The 13,380-nt window shown below is 36.4% G+C and overlaps 4 protein-coding genes across 4 annotated transcripts; 2 read left to right on the forward strand and 2 right to left on the reverse strand.

Moving 5' to 3' along the window:
- Positions 1-480: 480 nt before the first annotated feature.
- Positions 481-4,418, forward strand: CBG01253 (the record flags this gene model as incomplete). The annotated part of the gene is made up of 14 exons (XM_002635972.1): positions 481-570; positions 612-813; positions 1,089-1,212; positions 1,258-1,369; positions 1,420-1,614; positions 1,766-1,904; positions 1,953-2,207; positions 2,264-2,421; positions 2,466-2,631; positions 2,895-3,001; positions 3,045-3,142; positions 3,184-3,283; positions 3,337-3,538; positions 4,090-4,418. 14 exons carry the CDS (start codon positions 481-483, stop codon positions 4,416-4,418), a joined length of 2,277 nt encoding a protein of 758 aa, XP_002636018.1.
- A 299-nt stretch (positions 4,419-4,717) lies between these two features.
- Positions 4,718-6,982, forward strand: CBG01252 (the record flags this gene model as incomplete). Its single annotated transcript, XM_002635971.1, has 6 exons — positions 4,718-4,885; positions 4,934-5,128; positions 6,116-6,254; positions 6,299-6,553; positions 6,611-6,768; positions 6,812-6,982. The coding sequence occupies 6 exons, from the start codon at positions 4,718-4,720 to the stop codon at positions 6,980-6,982; spliced, it is 1,086 nt and encodes a 361-aa protein (XP_002636017.1).
- A 178-nt stretch (positions 6,983-7,160) lies between these two features.
- Positions 7,161-9,949, reverse strand: CBG01251 (the record flags this gene model as incomplete). The annotated part of the gene is made up of 7 exons (XM_002635970.1): positions 7,161-7,284; positions 7,655-8,008; positions 8,056-8,246; positions 8,532-8,947; positions 9,019-9,077; positions 9,662-9,739; positions 9,843-9,949. 7 exons carry the CDS (start codon positions 9,947-9,949, stop codon positions 7,161-7,163), a joined length of 1,329 nt encoding a protein of 442 aa, XP_002636016.1.
- A 339-nt stretch (positions 9,950-10,288) lies between these two features.
- On the reverse strand, positions 10,289-12,214 carry Cbr-nhr-184 (the record flags this gene model as incomplete). Its single annotated transcript, XM_002635969.2, has 5 exons — positions 10,289-10,658; positions 11,213-11,403; positions 11,449-11,864; positions 11,924-11,982; positions 12,030-12,214. 5 exons carry the CDS (start codon positions 12,212-12,214, stop codon positions 10,289-10,291), a joined length of 1,221 nt encoding a protein of 406 aa, XP_002636015.2.
- Between the last annotated feature and the right edge of the window lie 1,166 nt (positions 12,215-13,380).

A 13,380-nucleotide genomic window follows, 5' to 3' on the forward strand; every position in this document is an offset into this window, starting at 1 on the left:
GCTGGCGTCAGGAACCAAGGGAAAGTTCTAGAAGCTACTGATCGTATTATTCAAACGCAAGCTGATTACCTTCATCATCATTACACGAATATACTGAACATTCCAAGATATTCGAATCGGTTGGAAAAACTTATGAAAGTGAATAAGTTGATTGAATCGAGTGTCAGATTACGGAGGGATAGGAACCAGATTTCGAAGCTTTTTGATGTGTTTTCTGTAGATTTTTCTCATCCAGAAATGTTTGAGTTGACTTAAGATTTTTTTTTCTTTTTTGTTTTGGTAACTTATGTTAGTCCCCATCTAAACTATAGTTCCCATTGCATGTTAGCGGTCGTTCGGGACCACCACGAGCCCGTAGCTCAGTCTGTATAAAGTTCAACTACTTAAGAGACGAAAATTTTTTCTTCGGAATTTGCGGGGTCTCTACAGGTAACTCAAAAATAAGCAAACGCGCTGTACTGCTCTTTCAGCTCTTCCTGTATGAGTCATTTTCTTAACACTCGACATCAACAGAAGAGTATCAGTGAGGATTGCCTTTATCTCAATATTTTTACCAGTGAAAATTGCTTGGTATTTTTGACTCTCACAAAAAAACAAAAAATCTTTTTCAGACAGAAAAGTGCGCAGTTATAGTTTATTTTCATGGCGGAGCCTTTCTCGCAGAATCCGCTGTGATGTTTTCGGATGAATTCATTTTGGAGAGATATGTGTCAGAAGACGTGGTTTTTGTCACATCCGCATATCGTTTGGGGGTTTTTGGGCAGTTGTATTTTGGACCAAATGGAGTGCTAAGCGAGAATCTTTTGGTCCATGGTGAGAACTAATTAGCAATCATAATGGAAGCTCAAATTTAATCTGCAAGTACGGGCTAGAAAACTACACTTGCAAAAGCTAGGCAATCATGTTAAAATGAGCTAGAAAACGCACCAGGTGAATGTCAAGTCATTTCTAGGCCATGAAAGTTAATGGTCTAAAAAAGTCAACTTGCGAAAGCTAGGAAAACTTGTGAAAGCTCGCGAAAGCTAGGAAAATGAGATAGCGTTACTCAAATTTGGGTTTTCGATCCCAATTCGAAACTAAACTTTCAGATTCCGTGAAATCTCTCGAATTCGTCCATAATGAAATTTCAAACTTTGGAGGAAACCCTAAACAAGTCACTATTATGGGACACTCAGCTGGCGCGGCTCTCGTCAATTTTTTGGGATTTTCAGAGTAATTAAAAACTGAATTTTCTCACCAAAAAATATCAGTTTTCAGTATTATTGATCCAACACTGTTCCAACAGATTATTGCGATCAGTGCACCCATGAGTTTTATATTTTATGATGACGCAATTAACAATTCGTATAAATTTGCTGAAAAATTGGGGGTATTTTTTGTTAGGGAGAACGTTGATATTTAAAAACTTCAAATTTTCAGTGTTTCGGTGGAAATCGGAGTTCAATGGATGTCAAAAGTACGCTGAACTGTTTGCAAAAGTTTAATGATACAGAGATATTGAATGCACAAACTGAAATGGTACAAACGAATTTCAATAGTTTCAATGGAGTCATTCAAGGAGAGCCGGTTATGAAGCGAAATGGAAAAATTGCGAATTTTAAAAAGAATGCACCTGTGAGTTTTATTCGAAGATGGAGACACTACACCTTTGAAGTACCACACCATCGAGGTGCCGTAGCCCGGAACTCTTCAAAAATGCAGAAAATCTTCTAGATTTTACGAAAGAAAACTAGAGATTCCGAAAAAATATAAGAGTTTAATTCAGAAAAGACACATAGTATGTGGATCTACTCAACTGGAGTTTGGAAAAGACCCATTTCAATATAAACCAGCTGGAAATTTTTTGGACATTGAAAATCCAAAGGAGGTGTTTGATTTTTATGACACGAAAATGCATAATACCGGTTAGTTTTTAGGACCTACCTACCTGATCTATGTTTGAAGTATAACAGAACCAAGATGGACGGATCCGAGTTCTGCGTCCGTATACATTTCCTCTAGAACATACTGTGAAGCTATGGCAAATGCCGGAGCCAACGCTTATATCTATGAAACGCGACAGAAACCGGAATCGCTTCATGTGTCGGATATGCAGTATTTCATTGGGATCCATAGAGAGAAGGTTCATACTTCGGATATGGATATTTTGGATAGTTTTTACTCAAAAATGTTGGTTAACTTTACAAAAACCGGGGTGCCGGCGCCAGGTAATTATCAATTTTGAATTGAAAATTGGAAAAAAGGTAGTTATGAGAAACTTCAGGATGGGAGAAACTAGACCCAAAACGAATGAACTATCTGGAGCTCAAGGTCGATACAGAACTGGGAAAAGGTCCAAGGATGCTGGAAAATTATCATGACAAGGAAATGGAGACTTGGTTTGGAGAAGTTATGGAATATGATAGGAATGTTACGAAACAGGTGATGAGGTGTTTTTGAATTTAGTCAAAAATTTCAATTTTTAGAAACTCATGGAATTTTCTTCATCTACCGGAAACATATCAGAGAGTCAATCAATTTTCGGGCAGTTGTGGTTTCACCCAATTATTTTGCTTATTGTGATTATTATCATTTTGGTACTGCTTTGTTTCAAAAAGCGATTTCAGACTGGAGAGACAACTCCGTTGTTGAGTTGAATAAATTTTTTTTTACTTTTGATGGAATAAAGTTTTTTTAATATGAAAACTTCTCCTCTTGGAGTTTTACTTCCCTGTTCTCTGAATAGTCTATTCCTAGACGCACCTAGTACGTGAGTATACAATGCTTACACCGAAAAATTGTCTTATCAGATTTCAAGAACAAAATGTTCTTACACAACTAGAATGGAAGACCGTTTTCAGTTAATGTCTCAAGTCAGTGTCTGAAAATGTTGCGATTTTTGTTCTATTTTTTAGCTATTTTCATTCATGTAGAATGCTTCAAAACTATCAATACAAGTCTTGGTAAAGTTCAAGGGACCACAATACTTTCTGATGATGGAAATCATAAATATTTGTTCAAAGTGAGCAGTTGAAAAAAGACTAAAGCAAAACCGGATTTTTCAGAGTCTTCCATTTGCAAAACCACTGATTGGAGAGCTTAGATTTGAATTACCCCAATATCCAGAGTCATGGACTGGTATACTAAATGCAACTGATTATAGGTAATGTACTATTAGAAGTGTTGGAAATTGGAAACTTCCAGCTCCTCCTGCATGAGCAACTTCATCAACACTACGCACCCCCAAAAGAGTATTAGTGAAGATTGTCTTTATCTGAATATCTTCACAAGTGAAACATGCTTGGTAACTTTTAGATCTAATCGGTATCATTTTTCAGTGAAAAATAAAAATTTCAGACAAAAAAGTGTCCACTGTTGTTATATATTCATGGTGGAGCCTTTCGCGCAGAATCCGCTGTGATGTTTTCGGATGAATTCATTTTGGAGAGATATGTGTCAGAAGACGTGGTTTTTGTCACATCCGCATATCGTTTGGGTGTTTTTGGGCAGTTGTACTTTGGACAAAATGGAGGGATCAGTGAGAATCTTTTGGTGCATGGTAAGGACTTATTTGTCATCTAGCGTGCCCTAGAAAACTCAAGAAAACTCTTGCGAAAGTCAGGCCACTATTAGAAATTAAGGTTCCGTTTCAAATGTTTCATTTATGAAATCACGTGAAATTTGACACTTTTGATTAATCAAATTGCTCAAAAATTATTTTTTTTCAAGGAAAATAATCATCAAAATTGTCAAACGTTTCAAATTAAAAAAAATGAATCGTTAAAAGAGTCAAACGTGGCAAATGAAAAATAGTGAAAACTAAATTTCGTCAAAACTGTCAAATGAGTCGGAAGTGAAGAGTCGGAAGTGTCGGACAACTTCGAAAGTTACGAAAAATAATCAGTAGTATTTTCAAAGAGGCTAATTGAAATTCTATTGTCTATTCAAAATAATCGCGCGAGTGAACGAGTAAAAATGTCTGCGTCTCTACAGCGCCTCTACAGGTTTGGAGACTCTCTACACGTTTTTTTACTCGTTCACCCGCGCGATTATTTTTAATAGACAATATTATTATTCACCGGAAAGCAGAATGAAGGATCCGCAATCCAGATTACGGGATCCGGAACACGGATCCCTCAAACCGGAATCCAGAATCCGGAATTCAGAATCTGGAATTCGGAATCCGGAATTTGGAATTCGGAACCCAGAATCCGGAATTCGGAATGAAGAATCCGGAATCCGGAATCCAGAATCGCGAATACTTGATCTTGAATCCGGAAAACGGAGTCCTCAATCCGGAATACGAAATCCGGAATCCAAAATCCGGAATCAGAGATCAGGACATTTCTGCTCCGCACTACAATACAACTTTTCATTGTTTTGTAATATCTTCCCCAATTCGCATTAAAAAAATCCTTCGACTCTTTCAACGCATTTAATATCATAATTGACTAAAGTCAATAAAATTTTTTTGAATCTTTTGACAAACGACTCTTTTGACTTTCTGACACTTTTGATTATTTTGAGGCTTGAAAATTTTTGATTTTTTTTGAAATTTTGACGAAAAGTCAACTTCTCTTCAAAAGTTTCAAAAAAAAACATTTGAAACGGAACCTTATAAGAAATGACCAATAAAATTTGAAACGCATTTAGACTTATTCCAGACGCAATAAAATCGCTTCAATTTATTCATAAAGAGATTTCCAATTTCGGGGGAATCACTAACCAAGTGACCCTAATGGGACACTCAGCTGGTGGAGCATTAGTACAATTTCTTGGATTTTCTGAATTGATCGATCCAAATGCTAGACTATTCCAACAAATGATCGCTTTGAGTGCTCATGGAGCATTTGTGTTTTATGAAGGTGCTATTGGTCAGTCCTTTGAGTTGGCTGAAAAACTTGGGGTAAAACTTACTTGATTTTTTCTTCGGGAGCTAGACTCATATTTTTAGTGTTTTCAAGGAAATCGAAATGACACTCAAGTATCGAAAATTGTGGATTGCTTGAGAAAACTTGATAGCTCTGAAATTCTAAAAATTCAAACTCAAACGGCCCAAGCGGATTTTCATTCGTTCCTGGGTATTGTGCCAGGTCCTCCTGTTATGAAATCAAACCAGACGATCTCAAATTTTAAGAAGAATGCACCGGTGAGCCTTCTTTGTTATGAAAACACTAACAAGGGAACCACAACACCTCGTCAGTTTGGATTTTGATGAAATTTTCAGTATATGTCAAGGATAGCCTATCTAGACATCCCTGAAAATTTTAGAACACGCTCGCCAGTTTCAGCCGAGTTATATCAGTTTCAGTACCAAAAATCGCGTTTTCAGTGCAAAAATAGCGATTTTCAAAGGCGATTTTCTCCGCTCCCAGGAGGTTCCAGGAAATGAAATTTGTTTTGATATACTCAGAATTATGTGTAATATCATATTTCAGACATTTTCTGAAAAATTTTTTTTTGAAAAAATTTGAGATTTTTTTCCACCATTTGGGTGGGTGATTTTATCGAGATTTTGTCAATTTGGAAAATTTCCTTGAAAAAATAGTGATAATTGTTTGCAAATATTATTTTACATCTGATAGGTAATATATTTTTTTGATTGCACGCTTTTCATTATTCATTCATGGTCCGTATAGGTCCAAAAATACAGCTTCAAAACCACCACAGTGATTGAACATTCAAATTTTTTTGGAACTTTTTTGAAAACTTTTTTTCTAAATTTTGTCTCTACTCTTTTGAATTGATAAAATATTGAAAAATATGTCAGAGGGATCCTGAAATGTCGCAAAATAAGAAAATTAAAAAAAAGAAAAAGAAAAAAACACTAGAGAGTCCGAACCCACAGCCTTGTGACTACTGGCGCCCACCACATCCCCGACACCACGCCGTCGACATTTACTATTGATTCAAACTCCTTTTAAAGGGATTTCGGGGATGAAATGTGTGGTAAATCATGCAAATCAACGGATTTCAGTACTAAAACATTGGACGGATATAACTCTGCTGAAATTGACGAGCGTGTTCTAAAATTTTCAGGGATGTCTAGATAGGCTATCCTTGACATATACTGAAATTTTCATCAAAATCCAAACTGACGAGGTGTTGTCGTTCCCTTGTAAGTACATTTTTTTAGAAAAGAAATATGATTTGTGGAAGCACTGAGCTAGAATTTGCTGTTGACAAATTTAAGTATCCTGTTCCCGGAAGATTTTTGGATATTGACAATTTCAAAGAAGATTTAGATTACTACTATAAAAATATGGAATTACATGGTAGGATCTAAAAAAAGTGAATAGGGAATTCGTGAAAAATTTAGACCCAACATGGACGGATCCAAACTCTGCGTCAGTATACATTTCTTCTAGAACATATTGTGAAGCTATGGCAAATGCCGGAGCCAACGCTTTCATTTTCGAAACTCGACAAAAACCAATATCCATGCATGTCACAGATATGCAGTATTTTATTGGGATCCATAGAGAGAAGGTTCATACACCAGACATGGATATTTTGGATAGTTTTTACTCAAAAATGATGGTTAATTTTACAAAAACCGGTGTACCGGCGCCAGGTGATTACCAATTTTGAATATGAAAACTTTTTCAAAAATTACTTTTTAAAGTTCTAGCATGGGAAAAACTAGACCCAAAACGAATGAACTATCTGGAGCTGAAAGTGGATTCAGAACTGGGAGAAGGTCCAAGGATGCTGGAAAATTATCATGACAATGAAATGGAAATTTGGTTTGGAGAAGTTATGGAATATGATAGGAATGTTACGAAGCAGGTTGTTTCGAAATTCAAATTTTGTCGTAGATTTCCCATTTTAGAAACTAATGGTCCTCTCTTCATCTACAAGAAGCTTATTAGAGAGTCAATTAATTTTCGGCCAGTGGTGGTTCTACTCAATTATTTTGCTAACTTTGATAATTATCATTTTGGTGCTAATTAGTTTCGGAAAGCGATTTCAGACTGGAGAGAGAACTCCGTTGTTGAGTTGAATACATATTTCATCGAACGCTTCCAGGTTTTTCAAATTTTTAATGCCATTTTCAGAAGGAATACTTTTCGTTGAAGATTCCACTCCTAGATTATAGGCACGTACAACAAAAATTGTCTGATCAGTTTTCAGTAAATTGACGATTTGATTGAAGCATTGAAAAGCCTAAAGATCGATTGTCAGCACTTCCTTGTCAAACAACCTGAATGTGGCGTGTTTGGGGAATAGAAGATCATGATTGGAAAAAAAATGCTTACCTGATTTTTCATAGGCTCAAAAGGTATGACTTTTAGATAGGTGAAACTGAAAACAGGTTTTAAAAAAGGTAGCATTGGCAAAGCTTTAATTTTTAAAACAGACCAAGGCTGTCAAAAACAGGGCCGCGGCTTCATAGTTAGGATATTCATATGATGGATAAGATTTGGCGGCCTAGCCGCCCTATGAGTTTCTGGTTGGCTGAGCTGGTTTCCGAAAGAATTGATGGTTTGGTCCACGGCAATCTACCCACAGTCCGAGCCGCGGTCATTTTTTTGACAACCGTGATCCAGACTAAGTAACAGTAGAAGTATGATGGTGTTAACATTATCGAAACAGCCAACATTCCAAAAAATTATATTTCTGACAATTTTTATTTTCACAAAATTAGGAAAAAATATTTCAAGCACATTCAAACATTTCCGGATGAGAACATTCAACAGAAAATAAGTTAAACACAGTTGCAAGATATTTAATCTCTTTTCGTTCTCGAATTTCTTCTTTAATCTCCTTATTGATTTTCATCAGTTTTGCCAATCTTCCAGAATAATGAGGCATTTTTAGTTTTTTAGTATAATAGTGGTGTAAATTATTTGCTTGAATCTCCATAATTTTTTCTATTGCTGCCAGACATTTTCCATCCAGTTTCTTCGCAGCTTCGGTTAGTGATAAATCGATAATTAGAAAATTGATTTCGATGTTTGAAGGCTCCAGCTCTATGAAAATTTCTAGACATTTCACCCAGTGTTTGTTGATGTCGGGGATCATAATTCTGAAAATTCAGATTTTTTTCATTTTTTAATTTGAAAAAAATCTTACGCCGCTAATTGCTCCTTGCTATAATTCGTACACCATTTCAAATCAACCTCCACATTTTTCAAATCCATACATGCGTCGTCTGTCCATTTATATGAATTTTCTTCTAGAATTTTCCGTCTATGAAGCTCAACAGAGTCGGCTAGTTTGTCTATCCGTGCCCATAACATCCAGGCGATTTGGAGAATTTCTATCTGAAAATGTTTTTTTTAAGTTACGGTACGTAATCTGGAGATACCGTGAACTAGAGTTACCGTAAATTTGATCTACCTTATCTTTGAGGTGTCAATCCATCGAGGTACCGTATCTTTCAGGTACCGTACCCTGGAGATACCGTACCATGGAGATTCAGTACCTTGAAGATACCATAAAAAAAAGACACCTATGTACCGTTAACTTTTGCTACCGTTAACTTTACCGTAAACTACTGTCAACACCACCGTAACTAGCGTAAACACTACTGTAACTAATTTTTTTACCTTAACTTCCATATCTAATCCTCTAAACTCGGCAAGTTCTGAAAACCACTGTGCAGCTCCAAGGAAGTTGAGTTCCCAGAACAGCAAATTCTCATCTTTCCCGATATACTTGACCATTTGAAACTCTGGATTGCCTCGTTTCAACTTCAAGTCCTCTATTGCAAATGTTAATTTCTCTAGACTATTGTCGAATTTCAAAGGAATATCATAGTTTGAATGATGAGCTCCTAGAAGGTTTCGAGCCTTATCGATGAGAAAAGATACATCGATTATCGTTTTGACGTGAGATGCGCGGTCCGGTTCGCAGCACAAAATGAATTCAGGACGACCTAAGAAGTTGGAGAGGCTTTGGGGTGAAGTAGAATTAGAAAGAGCCAGAATAGTGGAAGAAAGTAGATCACGGTCTTGTTGGAATTCTGGAAAAAATGTTTAAAGGGTTGGAAGGAGCCAGAAAATTTGTACAAGCGTTACTAATTATGAAACTAACTTCTTGGGTCCATCCCAACATCGTGGCACTTTTTCAGACGACATGATTTACATTTGTATCTGAAAATATTTTATCAGTGGGTTTGATTGGGAATGAATTTTTGAAAAATCCTGGAGATTCTACCGTAAAACCTGTATTAGAAGGGCCCCTTTAATAGAAGGGCCACTCTAATAGAAGGGCCCTCCGAGAAGGGCTTGGAAAAATAGAAGGCCCCCCCTGTAATAGAAGGGCCCCCGTAATAGAAGGGCCCTCTGTGAAAAAATACCCCCTTCAAAATGTGTTTTGAAATCAGACAATTTTCGTACTTTTTCAGTGAAAAATATTCCGGGAACTTCACAATCTAATAGAAATTTGTTGAAACTCTATTTTTCGATGGAAATCTTGCTCAATTTTGTTCAAAGTGGTAGTTTTTCATGAATTTTGAACGAAACTTCGTTTTTACGGTATATTAGAAAATCTCCAAAAGTGTTAACTCGGAATATCAGAGTTTGGAAGAGAATTTTAATTTCCATTTTTTGAAACTTGAAAAAAAATCAAGACAATTTTTTATTTGAGGGATTTCTAGTTATTTTTAGAAATCGAATTCATGCAACTTTGGATTTTTCGATTAATTCACTTTTCAAAAATTTCAAAAAAAACTCACTTCCCATTTCTAAAAATTATACAATTCGCATTTGTGCATATGACACTTAAATACTTTGAATTGCCAGATGCTGCTCTTCTGTAAAAAAGGAAACTTTCGCTTGAAATTAGCTCAAAAAAAAAAAAACTTTAGCTTTAGCTTTAATACCTTAGCTTAAACTTTAGCTCAATTATTTGCTCACCTAAAAAAAGCGGCACAGGCGCGACAGCTCATCACTCCGAAATGCCGTCCATTTGCTGGTTGGTGACATATTTTACATGGTTCGAATAGTTGGAGGGCTGGTGGCATGGTGTTGCGAAACGTTTCTGTATAGTCTTTTGTATAGGAAAATACTCATGACCTGAATAGACAGAGGCGGTGAGAGAACCAATTTGATAGGAGACAGAAGAACAAATAAAGAGAGATGGATTATCGAAGTTTCAAAGTATCAAAGATTATTGTTTTCGTGGACTACAAAACTTGTACGAGTAGTCTAAAATTCCGGATAGCATTTTCCGGATAGCAAAAACAATTTTCTGTAATCTCGAAAATAAAAATTGTACAGATGAGTCAGTTGTTGTTTAATGGCCTCTATGAGGGTTTCCTTTGAATTCTGAAAATATTAAATCTTGAAAATAAAAAATTTATTCAAGCAATCTCGAACATTTCCGGATGAGAATATTCCACAGTGAATAAGTTTAAAATTTCGGCCAAATAAGCTTTCTCTTTCCGTTCCCTGGCATCTGCTGCAATCGCTTGATTCACTTTCATCAGTTTCGTTAATCGACTAGAATAATTCGGCAATTTCAGCTTTTTCGTGTAATAGTCGTGCAGATTGTTAGCTTGAATTTGCATTAGTTTGTCAGTGGCGTCCAGGATTTTTCCTTGGAACTTTTTGCCAGCTTCGTGAAGGCATAATTGGATGAGCATGAAGTTGAGCTCGATGTTTGAAGGATCGAGTTCGGTTAAAATGGCAACAGATTGTCTCCAATGATCTTCGATAACGGGAATCAGGAAACTGAAATGATTTAGATAATAGGATAGAAGTATCTAGGAATTCAGAAGTCTAGGAATTCAGAAGTCTAGGAATCCACGAGTTTAGGAATCCCGGAATCCAGGAAATCCTGGATCTCAGAAATTATCAAGGAATCCAGAGAACTAGTGGCCTAGGAATCCAGGAATTTGGAAAACCCGGGATCAGGGATCCAAGTTCGGTATCAAGGAGTCTAGGAATCCAAGAATCCGCGGATCTAGGAATTCAGTGAATTGACAAATTCGGAGATTCAAAAATCAAATAACCTAGTAATCTCAGAATCTAGAGACCCAGGAATTAAGGAATCCAGGAATTCGTAGATCAAGATATCTAGGAAATCGAGAGATCTTAAAGTTGAGGAACCCGATAATCCTAGAATCCAGGGATCCAGGGAATCTAAGAATTGGGAAAATCAGGCATCTTGGAAACTAGGAATCCAGGAATCCAGAAATCCAAAAATCAAGGAATATGAAAATCTAGAAAACTTCATAATAGTAAAATCAAGATATCTATGTATAATAAAATTGTTCCAAACTCACTTCCTCAACTGCTCTACTGAATAATTTGTACACCATTTCAAGTCCAATTCAAACGTTTCAACATTTAAGCATGCTCCTTCAGAGCACATGAATACATCACTGCCAAGTACGTGCCGTCTATGATAGTCTGCAGTTTCAGCCAGCTTCTCTAACCGAAGCCATAGCAGCCAAGACGATTTTAGAATTTCTAGCTGAAACTTCTTTGTCTTGGTTAACTATAGTTTTTAAATTGTTACCTTCACATCCATATCTAGACTTGTGAACTCTGGAAATCCGGAAAACCACTGTGCAGCTGCGATAAAATTTGTTTCATAAAAAATCAAAGATTCCGCTTTCCCAATTGTCTTTACAAATTGCACTGGCTTATTTGCTCGTCTAATTTTCATATCTTCCATGGCTAGTGTCATTTTTTCAAGACTGTTCTCATATTTGTAAGGAATAAGTATAGGATCTTTTTGTAGATAACTGCTGGCTTTGTAGATTAAATCTGACACATCTATCATAGTTTTAACATACGACATTTTGTCAGGTTCACAACACAAAATGAATTCCGGACGACCCACAAAACTCGCTAAGCTTTGTGGAGGACTAACTTTTCCCCGTGCCAGATAATTATTGGAGTTGGAAATCAGGTCTCGATCGCTTTGGAATTCTAAAAAATCAGTAAATTTTAAAAGCTCAAATTCTTTAAAAAAAATTTAAGGAACTCACTTCCAGAATCCATCCCAACTTGGTAGCACTTTTTCAACCGACATACTTTACATTGAAATCTTCAAAAAAAAAAGGATTTGATGAAAAAAGTCAACAAAAAACTCACTTTCCATCCTTGAAAATCTCACAGTCTCCTTTTTCACAAGTCTTATCCCTGGCTTTGAAATTTTGATTGGCGGCTCGTCTGAAGAACGCGCCACAGGCGCGACAGCTCATTACTCCGAAATGACGTCCATGTGCTGGTTGGGCGCATACCTCACAGGGACCCGAGAGGTACAAAGGGGCTGGCATAGATTTTTTTTTTCAATCTGAAACTTGAAATAAAAAATTGAAATAAAAAATTGGAGTCCGCGATCTGAAAGTTTGAAAAAAACCATGACAAAAAGCAATTTGCAGATTTTTGAGGAAAGCGAAAAAAAAGTACAAAAAATCGTCTTTTGCCAATACAGCCGTTGAGAGGAAGGAGACGCAGGTGGTTCGAGCAAGTTTGCTAACATACGGAGACCACGTGAATTCATAGATCAGTTGCACTAGAGGAAATATTGTAAAAGTTTCAGATAATGATGAAATTCAGAGATTCTCATGAATAAACTATGAAATGGTTAGATTCCCTCTGTTCATTCATGCATAACTTTGCTCAAAGATTTGAAAAAAAGATTTTGCCATGAAACTTTATAAAAATTCGATGGTTCAAAAGTGAGGGGACGATAAAAAATAATTTTCTCAAGTTTTGTTAATACACAGTACAGTGCCGGTCAATAAGATAAAAAATGTTTTTCAGTTGATTTTGCCCATCTTCAAGGGTCTGGAGCTCGACTGTCAAGGGTCGGTTAAATTAATATACAAATAAAGTTCATGTTTCCACTTTTCAAGAGTTTTCTGAATATCTGGGTCAGAAATGTGAATTTTGGAATTTTGAAAACACGTTTGAATTCTGATATTTTTTCTCTATCCATTCATATAAAAATAAAGTTCACGTTTCCATTTTTAACAATTTTCTGAATATCTGAGTCAGAAAATTAAAATTTGCAATTTCAAAAACACGTTCAAGTTCTCGTAGTTAAGAGGATGGACGCCGACCAAAAGTTTTAAATTCATTAATGCTTTCAAGGAATATTAAAATCGTTAAATTTTTACTCACCGTTCAAGAATTGCCATTTTTCATACAGTTTGTTAGAGGGGATTTCACATGCCACTCGGCTCTCGGCGCCAATACTTGCACAAGTCTCTGAACACATTATTCTACGTATTCGTTAAGACTTGTGGGAGACTTGTGCAAGCTTGTGGTAGCCTTGTCCTAGACTTGTGAGGCTTGGCGAGGTCTTGTGTTGTTACGATAACAACAGAAACAACAGAAACAAGAGAATAAAAGGCTTGGCTAAGCCTCCCGCAAGTCTAGTACGAGCCTATCACAAGTCTTGCACAAGTCTCCCACAAGTCTTAACGAATACATAGAA

This window comes from Caenorhabditis briggsae (assembly GCF_000004555.2).
Source record: "Caenorhabditis briggsae complete genome, chrV, whole genome shotgun sequence".
In the NCBI taxonomy this organism is placed as follows: domain Eukaryota; kingdom Metazoa; phylum Nematoda; class Chromadorea; order Rhabditida; family Rhabditidae; genus Caenorhabditis; species Caenorhabditis briggsae.